Source organism: Mus pahari, chromosome 9 (assembly GCF_900095145.1).
Source record: "Mus pahari chromosome 9, PAHARI_EIJ_v1.1, whole genome shotgun sequence".
NCBI classification, from domain to species: Eukaryota; Metazoa; Chordata; class Mammalia; order Rodentia; family Muridae; genus Mus; species Mus pahari.
In genome coordinates this window covers 19,458,009-19,478,447 of record NC_034598.1, presented here as the reverse complement: position 1 = coordinate 19,478,447, position 20,439 = coordinate 19,458,009, and the positions used below count along the sequence as shown (strand labels likewise).

Here is a 20,439-nt window from a genome sequence, read left to right as displayed (position 1 = left end):
CCCGCATCCCTCCCCCGCATCCCTCCCCCTGCCCTGTGCTGACAGTGTTCACACACCTCAGTCCGGAGCCCACTGCCCTTCACAGAGTGTGTACTATCCCCCTTTGTACCATCCTCTCCCTGTTTCTTTAGTCTCAGATTCTCCCTGTGCTTCATCCTCTAACATTTGAGAAAATTAGATTCTGATCTAATTTTCTGATTCTGATCGTAGTGATTCATTTGATGGGTCATGTTGTGGGAGGGGGTTCACTAGGAACTAGAATTAAGACTTTATAACTAAGAAGAAATAAATTGAAGAAGTTACTAGAATTAAATGAAAGCCCTCTGCCTTGCTGCATTGGCAGAATTAGCATTGCAGGAATGGTTGTACTGCCCAGACCGTTCTTCAGGTTCACTGTATTCATCACCAAGATTCTAGTGTCATGCTTTACACAAGTAGAAAACAAATCAGATCTTAAAATTCATGTAGAAACACAAGAGACCTTGAAGAGCCAAAGGGCTCCTAGGCAAAAAGAAGAATGCTAGCAGTATCACTATGCCTAATACTGTAGAGCATAGTGACAAGGCTAGTGGGGTCCTGAAGACAGACACACAGACAAGGAGACATAGAACACAGATGCGAAACCCATGTGGCTGAGTTTTGACATTGGAGAAGACAACCTTTTTAACAAATGATGCTGGGAAAATCCACATGTTAAAAGAATGAAATTCACCCTTCACAAAAATCAACTCAAGATCGATCAAAGACCTTAATGGAAGATCTGAAACTCTAACATTTCAAGGAGAAAGTGAGTTAAGGAATTTGACCTATGGGCCTTCTGTGGATACGAGCCTGCTTGCTCAAGAGATAGTGTCAACAGCTGACAAACAGCAGCTCCTGGAGGAGAACGCTGCTGCCCAGAAAAGGAAGCAGGTGATTGAGTGAAGAGGCCACCTAACTTGTAACAGGAAAGTCTTTACTTGCTATATACCTGATGGGATTAATACATAGAACTAAAAAAAGAAGAAGAGGAAAGAAAGAAAATACAGACACAACTACAGAACAGGAAATTAAAGAATACAATAGCAGAGGATGGCCTACTTGGTCATCAGTGGGAGGAGAGGCCCTTGGTCCTGTGAAGGCTCTATGCCCCAGTATAGGGGAATGCCAGGGCCAGGAAACGGGAGTGGTGGGTTGGGGAGCAGGGGGAGGGGGAGAGGATAGGGGGTTTTCAGAGGGGAAACTAGGAGACACCATGACCACAGCAACTCTTCTAAGAGAGAGCATGTAATTGGGACTGGCTCACAGGGTCAGAGGGTTAGTCCATTTCGATGTCAGGGAGCATGACAACACACAGGTAGACATGGTGACAGAGACGTAGCTGAGAGTTCTACCTCTGGATCCTCAGTCAGCAGGAAGAGAGGCACCTAACCTGGCAGGAGCTCTTGAAACCTCAAAACCCACTCCGAGGGACACTCTTCCTCCATTAAGGCCATGCCTCCTAATTCCTGTCAAGTACCGCCGTCCCCTAACAGCTAAGCATTCCGATATGTGAGCCTACGGGGTCATTCTTATTCAAACCACCACAGAAATGAACAGAAAAAAATGTTTGACTTCACTACCCACGAGGGAAATGCAAGTTAAAATGACTTGGAGATCCCTTTTTACTCCAGTTAGAGTGATGGCTACAGAGAAACAACATACTGGAGGGTGTGGACAGAGGAATTCATGCTCCCTTGCATCCGAAGTATTCCTTATTCTGTGTGCTAGATGATAGATAGCCATTCTGGCTGGTGTGGATAGAATGTCCATGTCTTTAAAATTTCTTACTTTTTTACATGTATGGTTATTTTATCTGTGCAACATGTGCATGCATGTTTGTGTACTGTGAATATGCTTGGTACCTGTGTGTTGCGTGTAATTTTGAAAGTGCAACGCTTGCTCAGGCTAGGCTCCGTGATCAGCAGCTTGCCTGCCTTCTGATAACCAGCCCCCATGGCCAGCTAACCAAGATCCCTAAGAATGACTGCCACCAATATTCCCGAGAGTGCTGCCGGCGTCTCCTTGCTCAGTGCTGGAAAGGAAATGTCCTTCTCACCCAGCTCCCACTGCTGGCCTGCTACACCGCCCACCACCCATCCCTCCTGAGAATGCCTGGAGCTACTGTTGGTTCGCAGTCCACCAACCGACTGCTCTGCCAATGTCCGCTCCACAGTTACACCCTCTCGCTTGCCCACCTGAATCATTGCAAATGGGAAACACCAGACAATCTTAATATTTCTAAATCAGCCAAATGACACAGCCGCTAGGCTTGGAATTTTATTTTCCTAAGCTCAACAGCTATTCTATATTAGAATTCATCTACTAGCCCCCAGGTCTGCTTTACCTCCCGGTTCCTTCTGTCCTCTTCTCTCCCTGTCCGACCTGGAAATCCCACCTTATCCTTTGCCCAGTGATTGGCTTCTGCTGTCTTTATTGATCCAATCATGAACCAATTAGGGAGCTAGATTTTAATTATCAGTGCCTCCACCTACACTTGTGGAAGCCAGAAAAAAGGGTGTTGGATCCCCTGGAAACAGAGTTACAGATTGCTATGAGTGACCATGCAGGGTTAGGAAGAGTAGCTCATGCTTGTCACCACTGAACCATCTCTCTAGCCCCTTTAAAAGTTTTAAAGTATCACTTAATATGGTGTGTGTTCGCTTATATGTGGATGTTAGCAGTTAAGTCTTTGATAAGGAAGCTATGATCCATATAAGCACAGAAGTTAGGTAAGGGCTTAGGGAAGGTGATAGATCACCCTAGGGGAAACAGAATAGAGTAGATAGCTGTGGATGGATGAGGAAGTGGGGATTAGTACAAGAGGAGGATGAAATAGGGTAGGGAGGGGAAAGATTCATCAGGGAGAGATGCAGGGATGGACAGCTAAAACTAAGGGTCATTCGAGGGGTCATATGAAAACTTAAAATACATACATATGTGAAGGTGATCTAAATGGGATCACCAAATAACAGGGGAGATAGAGCCCTCACTGGACATCTCTTGTCACCAAATGAAGCCTCCACTTCTGGAACTGGGTTATATCTAATTGAGTTGTCCACAAAGAGGACCCACTGAAACGCCCAAACAACCCAAGCTATTTCTAAGGCTATTGGTCACTTGCCACAATCTGATGTTAAGCCCTTATTGCTGAAGACAACACCCACATATCTCATTGAACAAGAAAAAGTCCATCTGGCACCTAACTAGAGCCCTCACCTCAAATAACTAGTACTCATGCTACGGGAAGGTGCTCCAGTTTAGGAGTTTCAGTACAGATCTTTCAGATGGCAAAGTTGGGATTAGGGATCTATCTATCAAGCATATTAAAGTTATTGAAGACCAAAAAAATGAAGTATTTATTTACATATTTATGTATTTGTTTATTGTGTGTGTGCATTCATGCCACTCCGCATGCACGAAGCTCAGGAGACAACTTGGAGGAGTCAGTTTTCTCCTTCCACCATGTGGGCTCTGCGAATTGTTCTGGGAGTTGAACTCATGTTGTCAGGCTTTGAGGCAAGCTCCTTTACTCTCTGAGCCCCCTCCATGTCACTTACTGGCCCCCTCCATGTCACCTCCCTGACTGCTTAGGATATTAAACACTTTTCTCATGTACTATACTTATTGGCCATTTGAACCTTGAGAAGTATCTATTCATATCCTTTGACTATTTAGTAAATGGGTTACTTAGCCTTTTGCTGTTGAATAATTTGACTTCTTTATATATTCTGAATATTAATCCCTCCTAAAAGTATAGCTGGCAAATATCTTCTCTCATTCTGTATATTGTTTCTTTACTCAGTTATTTCTTTAACTGTTCCAAAGCTTTTTAATTTAATTTAATCCTGCTTGTTTATGCTTGTTATTATTTCTTGAGTTATTGGAGATCTATTTTTAAAATTCCTTAATTTGTGTATTCTTGCATCCCTGGAATAAAAACTGACTTTAGTTAATAAGTTAATGTGATACATTTTGTTTTGGAGGATGGTGTTTATTATAAATGTTCTTTTTGGACAATGAACATACTTTATTTCTAGTTAAAATTTCAGCAGGAACATATTGATATATACCAGTGTATTAATAGGATCAGACTGTTATGATAAAGCACCATAAACCTGAGTCGCAAACATCAAGAATCAATTTTCTGTGTGTGACAGGCCTTTCTTGGGGAGACACAACATACATATATACTCCCTCCAGAAAGGAACCTGTGATGGAGCAAAGTGTGTCTTATTTTTACTTATATTTGTAGATATATTTGTGTGTGTGCGCACGTGTGTGCATGTGTGTACACTTATCAATGTAGATGTGTGCACCCATGTGTGCAGATGCTCTTACACTAGTGTGCATGCATGGAGGCTCAAGGTTGAAGTTGGTGTCTCCCCTTGATGGCAGGGTCTTTCACTGAGCCTAGAGCTCATGGATTCCTCTAGGATGTCTGTCCAACCAGCTTCAGGAATCCTCCCATCTCCTTTACCCTGTTCATTTGAATCTATGTATAAGATTCTTATTTTAAAATGACCCAAACCTTCTGCTTTGCTCTAGGCATTTTGACCAGTGGGCTTCTCTTTGTCTTTCTTTTGTTTAATTTCCTTCCTTTACTTGTCTTTTTTGTTCTTTTTCTCTATGATTTTTATTTGTTTTTTGTTGTTGTTTTGTTTCGTTTTAGAGAAAGCATTGCTATCCCTGACTAGTCTGGTACTCACTGTGTAGTCCAGCCTGGCCATAAGTTCATGGCCATGTCTTGGCCTTCACCTTTTGATTATTGGGATGAGTGGCGTGTGCCACCAAGTCCACCCTGATCATTCATCTTAATGGATGTTTGGGATGGGATAAAGGCACACTCTGTGTGGTTTGCTGTGGTTTCTCCACTCACCACAATATATGTGGATTTCTTCAGTGTCTATAATTCAGCTCAATTCTAACATTGTCCACTTGAAGGTGACATTGGGTTTCAAAGACTGAAAAGAGTTCAGTCCCACATGATCACATCTACTTCAGGTGCCCCTGAGAGCTCCAAGGCATAGGGGTGATCTGGAGGAAGGAGACTGACCCTGTATCCTTGAACCCTGCGGTTCTAGAGCTCCCTCAGACTGGAGAGCTACTGCTCCCTCGTGTTCTGTGGAAATACGGAGGCTCAGGCCCTGTCAGGTTTAAATTGCTTAAGTGAGTTTTCAAAGACAAGAGAAATTTAGATTGGACTTACTACAGCACATTTTGTTTATTGTCAATAAAATAGTTCTAATCCCTTAACAAAAGCGAACTATAAGGGATCTAGAAGAGGGAATTGCTAACATTTGTATAGCTAAGTAGGCCCTTTCCCACATAAAGAGTGCTCTGGGGAACCCTGGTGTCTAGAGCTCCATGCACATGAATGTGAGATAAGGACACAGTGCACAGTGGCTCCTTACCTGAGACTTCCTCCTCCTCTTCTGTGGCACGCACTACACTGGCCTGCACTGTGCAGGGAATGTTCTTCTCTTGCCAGGTGACCTCTGCTATTCCTTTCTTCCTTTCATTTATAGTACATTATTCTTAATTTTGAATTTCTTTTTTAAGGAAAATGGGGAGAAAGAGAAAGAGATAGACAGACAGACTGACAGATGCACAGAGACAGAGATAGACTGATGTCTTTCCATGGAGTCCAAGATGGCCTGGAACTCACTGTGTGTGCAGTAACTTTTTACCTTCTGCCTTAACCTCCTGCTGGGATTGTACATATGCAGTTTTGCAAATGAGTCATCTTGAATATCTTAAAATAACAGTTTAAAAGTCTATGCAAGGATAGAATCTGCAAAGCAAATCAATCTGTAGGCACAAAAACAATTGCTTGATATCTCAGTATTTAATAGTTACCAGCAATAATATGTGTGTAGAAAAAAATCAATCTAAATGAAAGAATTAACTTCGAGATGTAAAAGAATACGTGCTGAATTCTTCTCTCTTCTTCAAAACCATGTAGGTAATATATGCTTTGAATACTAGAAATGATGAACACGATTCTGCGATTCAGGCCCTCAAGGATGCCCATGAAGAAGAAATCCAACAAATCCTTGCAGAAACAAGAGAAAAAATACTACTATACAAAAGCAAGGTGACCGAAGAGTTAGACCTTAAGAGAAAGATTCAAGTTTTGGAAGCGTCTTTAGAAGATCACATGAAAATGAAGCAGGAGGCTTTGACCGAGTTTGAAGCCTATAAGCGCAGAGTTGAGGACATGCAACTTTGTGCAGAGGCCCAGCATGTTCAGCGCATAGTAACCATGTCCCGGGAGGTCGAAGAGATAAGGAAGAAATTCGAAGAAAGGTTGCGGAGCTTTGGGCAGCTCCAGGTTCAGTTTGAAAACGACAAACAGTCGGCCCTGGAAGATTTGAGAACCACTCACAGGCTCGAAGTCCAAGAGCTGTTGAAGTCACAGCAGAACCACAGCTCCTCCATGAACCTGGGGCAGGAGAAAGCTGAGGGACTGCACAGGATGGAGGTGGAGGCCTTGAACAACACCATCCAAGAGCTGAGACACGAAAAGAAACAGCTCATCGAGGAGTACGAGGGCAAGCTGAGCAAAGCCCAAGTATTTTATGAGCGCGAGCTTGATAATTTGAAAAGGTCACAGCTCTTCACAGCTGAAAGCTTGCAGGCCAGCAGGGACAAGGAGGCCGATCTTCGCAAAGAGTTCCAGGGGCAAGAGGCCATTTTACGAAAAACCATAGGAAAACTGAAGACAGAGCTGCAGATGGTGCAGGATGAAGCCAGTAGCCTTCTCGACAAATGCCAAAAGCTGCAGATGGCTCTGGCCACGGCAGAGAACAATGTACAGGTGAGAGGGGGGCTATGTAGGGTTTCTTCTTTCTTTGTATGTACGTGGTGTGTGAGCATGTGTGTTTATGTGTTAATGTGGGTGTGCGTCCACATACGTATGTGGAAACTGAGGTTGACATTGGGTGTTTTCTAGGATCGCTCTCCGTCTTCTATGTTGAGGAGGGTCTTTTGCTGAAACGAGAGGACTTCATTTGTCATTTCAGCTGTTCATGCTAGCTGAACAGTATCCTCCAGGGTTTCCCAGCTTCTGCCTCCCTAGCTCTGGCTTTGCCCCTTGCCCCAGCTTCAGGAGGATTTTTTTTGGATGGTAGATGCTCAACGACTTTAAGAAGTTTATTCTGGATTTATTTTATTTTATGTGTATGGGTGTTTTACAATACTATATTTGTATGGATGGTTGTACACTACCATGTGGGTGCTTGGAAACTGAATCCGAGTTCTCCGCAAAAGCAGCAAATACTCTTAGCTGCTAAGCCATTGCTTAGCCTTACCTACTTTATGTATCAACTTTTTATATATTAATTTGTTGATTTGAAAATCAGCCTGGCTGGCTTTAGCATTGGCTGTTTATGTTCATACCACTCAAAGCCCCTTTCCCAACTTTTTTTCTTTGTCTTTGTGAGGAAAAAAAAGTAGAAGGGGTAATCTTTATTACTTTTACCTATTCAGTTAGAAATTCATATAGCAAGCACCCAGAAAGATAAGTTTAAGACCCCGTTGATACTATAAATGGATTTCATCTAAACAGCTTACTGGTATTTATAGAAGTGGCTTGGGAGAGTAGAAATATTGAGCTTAGGGATTAATTGTGCTTTTCTTTTTCTCTTTATTAAGGACATCTGCCTCATTCTTTGATATTTAGACATTGAACAAAGAAAGTATTGCTCTTAAAAGTGAAATTTATAAGAGCTAGCCCATGTGTGGAAAGGATGTCAAAAGCCTCCGCAAGTTTAATTGCCCTGGCACAGAAGGCTTCCTGGCCATGTTAGTATCTGTAGAGCATTAGACTGCAATAGGCATGGTAGAAATAGGCTTCCTCTATTGGGTCATGTGATGTTACCTCATGTTAGACTTGAAACTAAGTAGTCCTAGTTACAAGGAACTTGCTGCTAAGAGAAATGCGATGCTTGTAATTTAAAGAAAAGTTTTCAGCTTAGCATCATGCTTGCATTTTGATTATGGCTATATGATCTTCCTTAGGTTCTTCAAAAACAGCTTGACGATGCCAAGGAGGGAGAAATGGCCTTGTTAAGCAAGCACAAGGAAGTGGAGAGCGAGCTAGCAGCCGCCCGGGAGCGATTGCAAGAGCAAGCTTCAGATCTTGTTCTCAAAGCTAGTATGTCTACCCATAGCTTGGTGCACTGCTCCACAAAAACCAGAGGCTTCGCCGTTCATTCAACACAATATCTGAACATTTTGACAGCTCTTCTAATTTAATATTTACCATTCTTCCTGGTATTTTGAAACTGTCTAGACTGTGCTTTTTTTTATTTGAGAAGTCTCTAATATGTTCTGAGTGATGATAACATTGGAATGATGGGATGATTGCCAACAGTTGTGGAGCACAGTTTCCTCCCCACTAGCAGTTTGTGGGGTTCCTCATACCAAGGTCAAGCTAGGTCTATGACTTCACTGCAGACAGGATTCTCGGGATGAGCCAGGTTGAAGCAGAATTGTTTGCCTGAAGGGATTTTTTTTTAAAATATAGATTCAAACCCTGGGTCAACAGATAAGGGGTGATCACTGAATAAGACACACACGTGGCCCCAGGCTTCTCTGCATTTTCCTATCTCATTCTTACAATGTTTGTGGGTTTTCAGTTGTCATCTTTATAGCTGTCGTGGAATTTGAGGTTGAAAGGACATTCCTGGGGTGTTCCAAGCTAGGATTATATCCAGGGTAGCATGCCCAAATCACAGGAACCATTTACTGTCGACCATAGTTAATAGCCTAGTTTGTGAAACTCAAAGCTAAGTATGCTCAGGCCTCAAGCATGGTATGTTGCTGTTTCTACATTTTTATTTATGAATATCCTTATGTAAAAGGAGGATTGTCTTTAAGTAAAACAGTTTTCACAGCACATGCTAATTGCACTGGGATGCTTGACTTTCAGTTGGTGAGAGACCTCACCTAAGCTTTGGAACCAGGTGGCTCCTCTCCTTTCCATGTCCCCATCTTGTCCCCTGTCTTTCTATCCTGCCTCAGGATGTCACATTTTTTTGGCCTTAGGAGTATATTTTTCCCGGTGAATGAAAATGAGCCATTTATGCTTCTCTATCCTCCCTCCCTTCCTCTGTCTATCCATCTGTCTGTCTGTCTGTCTGACTGGCTGACTGTGAAAGAATTTGTATGTAGGGAACAAAGGTGAGTTGACACAGGACAGCTTAGTCGCCCATGTGATGTGGCAGTGGTCTTCAGTGCACAGCCCTTAGTAGACAGATGCTGATCCGCGTCAAGTCTGGAGCTGCTTTTTGTCTAAGTGGATGGTGTCTCCTATCCAGTGAAGCTGTTTTCAGGAACACCTTTAATTTTGATTGGCTCACTGGCGAATTGTCTTGCCTACAAACCAGTCATTTTAAATGATCTCCGGCATCCATCAGAATCATTCAGGCAGTTTGTGATCCCAGAGATGCCAGGCCTTCCCTCAGGATTTCCTACTCACTGGGCCGCTGTAGGCTGTTCTGACTGGAGTTCCCAGGGAGTCTGGTGCAGTTCGCCCAGGGTTCTCTGGAAACCTCTGCCTTAAAGGATGCTTTCTATGCAAACCTGTTCCCACACTCGGTTCTCTCCCTTCCCCTTACCCATTTTAAATAAGTCTTCGGTTTATTCTTTCACAGTTTCAAATATGTAAACAGTATGTCGTGATCATATCTGGCCCAACTACTCTTCCTGCACCTCCCACCCAGTTTAACTGTCATTTAGTTTGTTTTTATAATTTTGCTCTCCTCTACTTTTCAATACAATCTTTATCGAAAACAAATTCAACGTAGACTCAGCTGCAACCTTTGTTCCTTGCACACAAATTTTCCCAGAGAATGACAGAGACAGAGACAAAGACAGACAGAAAAATGGAGGGGTGGAGAGGGAAAGAAAGAAGAGAAGAGAATAAACAGCCCATTTTCATTTCATAGAGCTTGTCAGTGCATCCTCTTTCTGTAGTTGCTCCCAGGACACTTCTCCTCAAGCTACTGAGGAGTTGTTCCTATGGTAACTTGTTTACCTTGCATCTTTTCCTTCTTAAAAAATGGGGTTGGTACCGGGGACCATCAGTGGTGTAAAACTGGACTTTGTATTCTAAGGGAGTATAACTGGGTAAGACATTCCCATGGTGATTATTTCCCTCTGTACAGCCAGGAAGCCAAAGAGACAGCTGGGACCACTCAGGCGTGAAGTACAGTTGTGTCACTAGAGGCACACGCTCATAGTGACAGACTTATAAACTAAGGAGATTTTCTTTGTGGGGGGCGGTTTCTAGGTCATATTGGAATGCTTCAGGCAACTCAGATGAACCAAGAAGTTACAATTAAAGACTTAGAATCAGAAAAATTCAGAGCCAACGAGAGATTGTGTCAGCTGGAAGAGGAAAGAGCTTTTTTGCAGAGCAGAACGCAGAGTCTGGATGAAGAACAGAAGCAGCAGGTGCTGGAGCTGGAGAAGGTACTGTGATGGGTGGATGGGTGGAGGGAGGAGAGGAAGGAAGTGCAGATCCCCAGTCCTGCTGCATGGGGGACATACGTTCCTTAGACTAGTTTTTGTTTGTTTTTGAGGAAATGAGTTTAAAGGTAGGCTATGCAATTTTATGTATGCATTCGAAATATTTGGATAATAATCTATATTATTAAAAAAATCTAAGAATTTCTATTTATTTCAAGCCAGAAATTGAATGAGATTTATATTTTATTATAGATTACACTCAACACACTTTTTACATAAATGAAATATGTTATTGCATATACTCCTAGGAATTCTTTTCTTTCTCTCCCTTACCCTCCCCTATTTCCTTCTCTGTCCTTCCCCCTCCCTCCTTCCCTTCCTTCCTTCCTTCCTTCCTTCCTTCCTCCCTCCCTCCCTCCCTCCCTATCTTTCTGGTTTAGGTTTTTGTTTTTGTTTTTGGGTTTTGTTTTTTTAAGGCCTGCACCCCTGGGCCTTACCTGTGCTGGGGAAATGCTCTGCCTCGGGGCTCTATCCCCAGGTCCTTCTCGCTCTGTATTGTGAGACAGAGTTCTTTACGACTCCACTAAGGCTGTCTCTGAACTTGTAATCCTCTACGTCAGCCTCCCTGGTAACTAAGACCACAGGACTATAGTATGATGTCTGGAACCTAGGGAATTTTTACAAAAGTAAAAAGATGACTCCAATCAAGTTGTGAAAGTTCTTACAGCAGCGTTGGGTTGGCCACAGCTACATCTTGTTTATGGACAGTTTCATAGAAACCCAGGGATTGTTTCTCCCACCGAACAAGAGTGAGTTTGGGTTATCCTCTCCCTTTTCCCATCAATGTTTAAGTATATTTAGAAGTATCTGCTGGTGCTTTCTGCTCATTCCGGCTCACTCTTAACCTGATACTAGCTTCTCTTACCCCTGTGCCATTGAAGCTGGGTTTGCCTCAGTTTCCCAGTCCGTAGTTATCAGGAGACCTGGTGCATCATCGTACATTGTACTGTTTATACCTCCCCCACTCTCAGCAGTAGAGATTTTCCTAGCAGTAAAAATGATTATTGTTTGAGAATCTCACACATGAATATGTTATAATGTGCTTTGATCAAGTCTTTCTCGTATATCTGTTCCCTTCCAAATTCGTGAGCTGTATGTAAGCCCACTGAGTACTGAGGCTTCCAGTAAGTGTATGGGTGTCAGGCCACCCAGTGCAACAGGCAGCCTAGTGAGAACTAAACTAAACCCCAAGAACACTGCCTCTTTTCCCCTCCGCAGCCATTGGCTGCCAGAGGTAGGATTTCTGTGCACTCCATCCATGCTGGGACTTTGGCTGGCTTGGTCTTGTGCAGGTCTTGCTCATCTGCCATGGCCCACTGTGAACTCACATTTGCAGTGGTCCTATAATGGCCATAAAACACTTGCGTCAAAGCAGTCTTCCACCCTTAACTCTTACCATCTTTCTGGCTCTTCTTCTTGAGTCGATTCCTGCGCCTTGTGGGTAAGGAGTGTGGTACAGAAGTCCCATTTAAGCTGAGCACTCTATAGCCTCTTATTCTCTGCACTCTGACCACATGTGAGTCCCCGTAGCAATCCCATCTACTGCATAAACGAAGCTTCACTGCTGAGAATTGAAAGCCGCAGAAACATATATGTAGAAGTGCATGGGGGACAGCTTAATACGTTGTTAATTGAACAGAATGATAGTAGGTTTTCCCCTAGGGCCTATGATCCACCCAGCCATAGGATTTTAGCCCAGGTGACACTCCCAGAACACTAACCATTCTGTCTTGTGAAACAGGTCTTAAATTTGATAGCAATTGGTTACTGCCTTAGTTAAGGTTTCATTGCTGCTAAGAGACACCATGACCACAGCGACTCTTTTAATGGATAACATTTTATTAGGATTGGCTTAAGTTTCAGAGATTTAGTCCATTTCCCTCATGGTGGGTAGCAGGGCAGCACATAGACCTGCGTGGTGCTAAAGATGGAGCTGAGAGTTCTGCAGGCAGCAGGGGAGAAACTGTGCCACACCAGGCATAAATTAAGTATAGGAGATCTCAAAACCCCCACCCTCCACCTCCAACATAGCCACTCCTACTCCAACAAAGCTACACCTCCTAATGTGCCACTCCCTATGGGCCAAGCATTCAAACACATGAGTCTGTGGGGTCCAAACCTGTTCAAACCACCACAGTAAACTCCTAAAACTCCTGCTGTCATTACGATTGGTCTTAGTTGTGTTCCAGAACTTGATGATAAGACCCCGCTGCTGAAGACATCACAAGCTTGAGCTGTTGGATGATGGGAAATCAAGCTGGTACTCACCAGGAAATTTCGCTCCGGCTTTCGTAGTGCCAGAAACTGCTGTGTCTGCTTCCAAGGGAGCAAAGTAACCAATACAACACAGTACCCAGCTGTGAACCCTGCAAGCTACAATAATGACTTTCCTGGCAAGATGAGCCCAGGGTTCTCTTTTATTCCACACACTCATCTATTCCAGTAACAAGCTCCACTTGTTCACTGATAGTTGCAAAGTCATTTCCCCTGAGCCTTATCTATTTAACTTTCCACACAATGTCTCTATTTATGGTTTTGATAAACATGTCATTGAAATATGCATAGAAATTCTCTCTCCTTAAAACTTTGTTAGTTAAATTTGTTACTTAACCTAGTCAGGGGAGGAATTGCTGATGCCTTTCCTCCAATCTCCTTATCCATCACCAAGTCCTGTTGGCCCCACCCCCCTCATATGCTTCTATACCATCTTCTCTTCATACCCACCCACAGATCATGAGTTGAAGTAGGCGTCATTGCTTTTCTGGATGGTAGTAACAACTTCCTAGCTTTTCTCCTGAACCTATTACAAAGATGACTATATATCATGAACTATATATGAAGTATATTATGATTTCTCATGGATGTATGCATATGTGTGATTTCTCATTCCCTCCAGAATAAGAATCCTAGTTCGTAGTGTGAAGATCTGTTTTGTTATTTGACTCATGCTTGTTTCGGAGTGCCATTACTGTTCATTCAGTATTCCCAGGATTCTATGGCCTGTGGTAACTTGTGTGCATTAGACTGCATTAGGCCTTCTGTCTCCCTGCATCTTTGTCCCGTGGTTAACTACTTTTTCACCTTTCAAACTGCTGAAAGGCCATGGAAATGGTTATGAGTCTATGCTTTTGACATGAGACATCTTTGGGTGCCTTCTGGGCTTGTGAAAGTTAAGTGTGAGAGCATGTCATTGCCTGCTTGGTATTTTCTTCTCCCTAATTGAATCCTTATTGAATCGACTCATTGTCTGTCTGTCTGTCTGTCTGTCTCTGTGTGTGTATGTGTATGAGAGAGTGTGTGTGTGTGTGTGTGTGTGTGAGAGAGAGAGAGAGAGAGAGAGAGAGCCAGACAGAAGTTACACACCTTTTCTCTGTACTCTAGCAACATACAATAGACACCCTTTCATACAGATCAATACACTGCATTGCCACTGTCTTTCATACAGATCAATACACTGCATTGCCACTGTCTTTTACTTCCTCTCATTGGTGGCTTGTGATTGGTAAAAAAAGCATGTAACTGGCACCCAATCTGTGTTGAATATTATTATTTGTGTGGTTAATGGGTAAGCCATTTCATGTACTGCACACAAACCTTTATCCTTTAAGGTTGCTAGTGTACCAACTCACATTTGCTTCTAATACAGCAACATTTCATTATATTTTATTTCTTAATTTAAATTATTTTATTTTTGCCTCATCTACCTTGTCACTCTCTGAGAACACCAATTGTAAGGTTCCAAATTGTAGGTCCCAAAGCAATGAGTTCATTCCAGTTTATATCTGTCTAAGGTACTCAGACACTGACAGCATTGATGGAAAAGCAGGTGCCAGGTCTTAATCTTGGTTTTCATTCCAGAAAGTAAATGAAGCAAAGAGAACTCAGCAAGAATATTATGAAATGGAGCTTAAGAACCTGCAAAATCGATTGGAAGGAGAGGTGGCTCAGTTAAACGAGACCCATGGGAAGACTTTGGAAGAATTAGCTCGGAAGCACCACATGGCAATTGAAGCTGTCCATAGCAATGCAAGCAGAGATAAGATAAAGCTACAGACGGTGAGTGCAAACTTGATTCGCCACTACAGCTTAAACTGTCGGGAGTCTGGCGGTGGTACGTCACAACTTGTATTGTGGAAGAACAATTGCTGGAGTTTCACGGCTCCTGTCTTGTCCTCATGCTTTAAATCATGATGCTAGCCGTGATACGCCTGGCTTACGTTAAGTCCGATGGAGACCTGCTTTATTAAGACAGACTGCTTTCTATAAACAGTAATTCAAACACTCTTTCATCTGGGGCTTCTTCATCATGAGATAGCTGTTCATCTCGGGAAGCCTTAACTTACCGACACACATATTTCTAGTAGATGACTTCCCTGGGAATGTTATTCATGTGTGTGTGTGTGTGTGTGTGTGTGTGTTTATTTTTTTCTTCCTTAAATAATCATCTTATTAATGGTACTATATGACAGCAATATTACACAGCAGAAAATGCAAATTGTCTGACACACCTGACACCTTTACACTTAGCCCTTTGCTTGTTGGCTGTGATGGCATGGACCCTAAGCTGCGCCTCGGCACCTTCTGGCAGAAGAGGATATAATATGTCCTACAGTGCTCCTGTACTGAACAAGTGTTGGGCACTCATGCATGCCCTAGCTGTGGTTATCAATAATGTTACTGATGTTTGTTGTCATGTGTCTCATACTGTGGTTACATTTGATACATAGTTTTTTCTCTGTATCTTGACTGGTTGTTGCACCCTGTTTACTCTTATGGGGATGCACGAGGTCCCCTGCAATCTGTAAGACAGGTTCAGACCTGGGTCTCAGCTCTTTAAAACCATAAGGCATTTAATTACCCTCCTGCAGACATTTGCTAATAAGGGCTCTGTTTTATGTAGTTGCACTTTACAATTTATAAGTGATTTTTCTGTGATATATCCCTTGATACTCATGACTCAAGATTAGTGTCTCCAACCTTACTAAGTGGAATAGATAGAATGTAAATTTAGATTCCCTGTCATGATACCCCTTCATTTTGTGGCATAAGTACTGGGATATTTTAAGATGTAAAAATTAGAAATTTTTCTTAGAATGTTGCTTCTATCTCAACTATTATGTGTTCATCTAGGCAGAGACAAAAATTAGTGACACACTCTCTTGAGACTGATTGCCATTTTCTCCATGCCACTTGACATGTCCCCTCCTTGTGTGGTCCTGTGTCTGCTTAATGAGGTGGCTGTGTTCTGCTCAGGGTTACACACTAATGCACACTGCACACTGCTCAGGGTTACACACTAATGCACACATACTGCACACTGCTCAGGGGTACACATAATGCACACACACTGCACACTGCTCAGGGGTACACACTAATGCACACACACTGCATACTGCTCAGGGTTGCACACTAATGCACACACACTGCACACTGCAACTTCCCTGGCTATTGTCTATCACTTTTATTTATACACTTACTTGATGGTGTCCTGCTTTTAGACGTTATTTAAACAAGAGTCTTTACCTCATTACTCCCAGTCATCTCTTACCTATTAAATTCTAATTTTTGAGCTACCTTTAAACCTGCCTTAACATTACTTACCATCCTTTTAAAAATAATTTAGATGTGTTTATTTTTATGTGTGAGTGTTTTTGCACCACATGTGTGCTGGTACCAAAGAAGCCAAAGGACATTGGATCCCGTGGAACTAGAGGTACAGAAGGTTGTGATCCACCATGTAGGTGCTGGGAATCCTATTTGCGTCCCTCTGAAGAACAGTCAGTGCTCTTAACTGCTGAGCTGTCTTTCCAGACCTCCACTTATGGCGAACGTATTTGCCATCAGAAAGATGACCTGGCCTTTCCTATATATGAACACACTCAAAAGCTCTGTGTTGTGTTGGAGGTTCCCTTGAGGAAGAAGTATACACACCTACTCACCCCAGAAAGAAGCTGTAACAGACGAAAGTAATAATTACACCAGTGTGCACAGATGAGGGGTTACTTACAAGGAGCAGGAATGACTCAAAAGCAGCTGCATCTACAAAAAGCCCACCCCAACATGGGTGACAGCTCACAAGCCCTGCAACATGGTACAGGCAACTAGCTGCAGGGGCCTGAGAAACTCATGCTCACAGCTGTGCTGGCCAGAGCCCCTTCCCCAGCCATTGCCTCCTGCTTTTATGAAGCTGGGACCAACCTTATAGAACCCAGCAAGCTTTCTTTCCCTTCACCATACCTGTGACATTTTGCTTCCCTCCTGGCTCCTGAGCTCCTGAAGAGAATGCTCCTGTTTGGAGGGATTTGCCACAGAGCCCTCTGGGCTGCCTTCTGGGTACCACTTGCCATAACAGCTTGCTTCTTACCTGCTGCCAGCCCCTCCCCTCGTTGCTGCCCAATGAGCATGCTAAGTATATAAGCTAAAACTAGCTTTCTTCCAGAACCCCGTTTCTTTAGTGTCAGTGTATTTTTTAAAGAGAATTTAGGGGAAACAGATCAGTGCCCAGTACAGATGCTTCTCCCCCGCAGCTGGACATTGTGCAGAGTGAGAGGCCTTGGAACCTTCAGCCCTAAGTGGGGTGTCTCCATCAAATCCCTCCCTCGGGGCTCAGGGAACCCTCCAGAAGAGTAGGCAGGAAGAGTGTAAGAGCCAGACGGGGTAGAAGGCACGGAAGGAACAAGGCCTTCTAAATCAACATAATCAATGCACACAAAGAACTTACGGAGACTGAGGCAGCCTGCGGTGGTCTGCGCTAGGTCCTCTGCATAAATATTCTGGCTTCCAGTTTAGTGTTTTGAGCGTGCCAATAGTGAGTCTCTGCTTCTAGTGCCTTCTCTATTAGGTTTTGTTTTATCTTTATATATATATATATATATATATATATATATATATTCCCTTAGAAGTCTGTTTTTCTTTCCAGTGAGACAGAAAAGGAGTGGCTCTAAATGGGAGAGGCTGGGAGGAAGAAATGGGAGGAGAGAGGGAGAGGAAACCATAATCAGGAGGAAAATATCTATTTTCAGTTAAAGAAAAAAAAAAGATTAGAATTATCCAAAAGATCTTAGTTACTAATATGTTTATGACAGTGAAAAGAAAACCAAAGTTAAGCTAATATGATCTCTCTCCTCCTTATTTATTACAGAAGGATCATATTTCTTACTGTAACTGTAGGGAATTTACCATCTGAACAAGTGTACAGAGATAGCCTGTGCAGAAACCATCGTGTAGCCCAAGATTACTCTACTTGGACAGATTAACCTTTAGCCCCTAGGAACTGGGGTTTCAGAAGGGCGCCATCTTCCCCCAATATGAAAAGCTCACCTGCTTAAATTGTATGCCCCAATAGTGCCATGATGCAGACTACCTGACTTCCTACTGGAACTTCGGGAGAGGATGCCCATGCAGTGAGGCCCTAGTGAGAAACCCTGAGCTTCAGTGTCTTGGGAGCATTCCCTACAGAGTTTATTGCATACTGCTGTCACATCTTGCTAGAAGAATCTAGCTTGCAGGAGAGAGTTCAGAGCCTGTGGAAACTAGTGCTTGTCCCCCTGGAGGCTCCTCAGTTTCACCTTTCCCTCTGTAGATTATCATTTAAATATCTTCACCATACTAAATCATAGGTATGTGTCAGTCGTATATCAATACCTATGGCTACTCTCCAAATACCGTCCATCTCCAGTTTGTCATGGAGGTCCGTAGCACAACCTTACCACAATTTTTATCTTGTACTGTAGAAGCAGTATGAAGCTGTGCATGTATATGCACCTCCATTGTATTTAAACATCCCTTTTCCTCTGCTAGGAGGCTCAGTGCCCCTCTACTCTGCCATTAGTTTTAACTGGCATGCTCTGCTCTTCAAACCATACTTAGTGTCAGGTTCAAAGGAAACTGCAAGTCTCAGACTCCAAACGGGCAGTTCATACACCCGGAAGTGAGCTCAGCCTAGATTGAAGGAGGACAATTGGGTAAAAGCCAGAATTCCTCAGGAACTTGTGAAACTAGTCCCCCCCCCCCCCCCCGCTACAAAAAAGAGTCATTTCCCTTACTCCTGGCAGAGGATGTGGCTGCCCGCAGCACCTGTCCGTATATCAAAGCACATCCTGGCCTCCAGGCTCCCTGAGAATCACAAGTACCTGGTGCTCATTCTCCTATAACCCTGCTATTCCTGCTGTCTTGGTTCCCTCTGTGATGTTTGCTTCTCTCACCAAGCTTTCCGTATTCTCTATCTCCTGCTAATCTCCCTCTCTCACAGAAAGCCCTGGCCATGTCCAGTCGTCTGTCTCTTTCTCTGTCTACCCTGGATTTATCCACGTGCCTCTGGCTGGTCTCTCTTTTATCTACAATAAAAACCTCACCCATAACCGTACCATGAAGTGGTCATGCCAGCAACTGACTTTCTCTCTGTAGTTTATCAGTTCTCTACCTAGAAAATCCCCTCTTCTCTCTGATGAGAGAGAAGTAACTCCTTATTTGGTCCTGTGGGTTATTAGAGCAGGTGTCCTACCACATCTTACTGCCTGTAAGGCCGAGGCATTAAGTAGCATGCCTAGAAAATCGGCAAGTACTTTAGCAGATATCAGTTTAACTGATTTTACAAACCAGTTTCCTTCATTTTGCTCTTGCTTGTTCTCACCTACACTCCATGTTTGAACAATGAATTCCAGAAATGATAGAGGAATTTTTGTACATAAATGTCAAAATATGGAGAATTCAAGAGAAGTAGAACACTAGCTTTTTTGTGCCAAATTGACGTTTACTTCATGCTTTCCTGGTTTTCTACAGTAGCTTAGCCAGTCAAGCACTCTTATGACTAAAAGCAATACCTAATGGCTATATCAGAATGGTTTGATCTACCACATTGAGAATGAAATGGCGGGGCTGGAGAGATGGCTCAGTGGTTAAGAGCACCGACTGCTCTTCTGAAGGTCCTGAGTTCAAATCCCAGCAACCATCCGTAATGACATCTGACGCCCTCTCCTGGTGTGTCTGAAGACAGCTACAGTGTACTTAACATATAAAAATAAAAATAAAACTTAAAAAAAAAAGATTCATTTAAAAAAAAGAGAGAGAATTAAATGGCATCACAGTTAACTATGACCTTATTTACAGGGAGAGCTGATGTGAAAAGTAAACTATTAACAGGACTGTCTTTATTAGAATCATCAGAAATATAGTACTATAATCTTACTAATTTTTAAATTTTTCTTCTCTTTCTAAGGAATTGGAGGAACAATATAAAAAGGAGAAACTGAGTCTGGAAGAGGATAAAAATCAGCTCCAACTAGAGCTGGAAAATCTAAAGCAAGCACTGGGAGACAAGCTGACTTCAGCCAATCAGGAGGCAAGAGCTCTTTAGGCCTTTTGCCTACGTTGCAGATACACTTTTTAGTAACTTAATCTGATGCCAGTGCATAGGTAGGTGAGGAAACTGGCCAAAGATCTTGACTCCGTGCTGGACTTTCTAACGCTGTGTTTATATCCTATTATGTAAACATTCACTGTCAAACACATGAGCCAGCAGTGGTTTTTGTGGAGGGAAGCAAAGTCTCCAGAGCTGCACCTTCCTGGGTGCACGGGGAGCAGCTGCTCTGCGGAACGGCAGCTCAGTCTCCGTCCACAGGGCCTCATTCTCAAGAGAGAAACTGTAGGGCCTAGCTAACTGGCTATGAAAACAAATTGTTGGATTGATAGGAAAATATTATTTAGTCTTGGAAATCAAAGGCTAAGGATAGAATATAAGAAAAATGCTAGCAGTAAAAAACAGCCCTAATATACTCTTGTGAGGCTATGCCAGTGCCTGGCAAACACAGAAGTGGATGCTCACAGTCAGCTGTTGGATGGAACACAGGGTCCCCAATGGAGGAGCTAGAGAAAGTACCCAAGGAG

The 20,439-nt window shown here is 43.0% G+C and overlaps 1 protein-coding gene across 8 annotated transcripts in view; it reads left to right on the top strand.

Moving 5' to 3' along the window:
* The window catches only part of Fam184a (family with sequence similarity 184 member A), a 113,625-nt gene that overhangs the window by 47,735 nt on the left and 45,451 nt on the right, over nt 1-20,439 (top strand). For all 8 annotated transcript variants that reach the window (XM_029542400.1, XM_029542397.1, XM_029542396.1 and 5 more), the window contains exons 2-6: nt 5,984-6,838; nt 8,041-8,176; nt 10,316-10,497; nt 14,413-14,610; nt 19,772-19,894. In XM_029542400.1, coding sequence (XP_029398260.1) covers nt 5,984-6,838; nt 8,041-8,176; nt 10,316-10,497; nt 14,413-14,610; nt 19,772-19,894 — 1,494 coding nt within the window. The remainder of the gene's footprint in view (nt 1-5,983; nt 6,839-8,040; nt 8,177-10,315; nt 10,498-14,412; nt 14,611-19,771; nt 19,895-20,439) is intronic.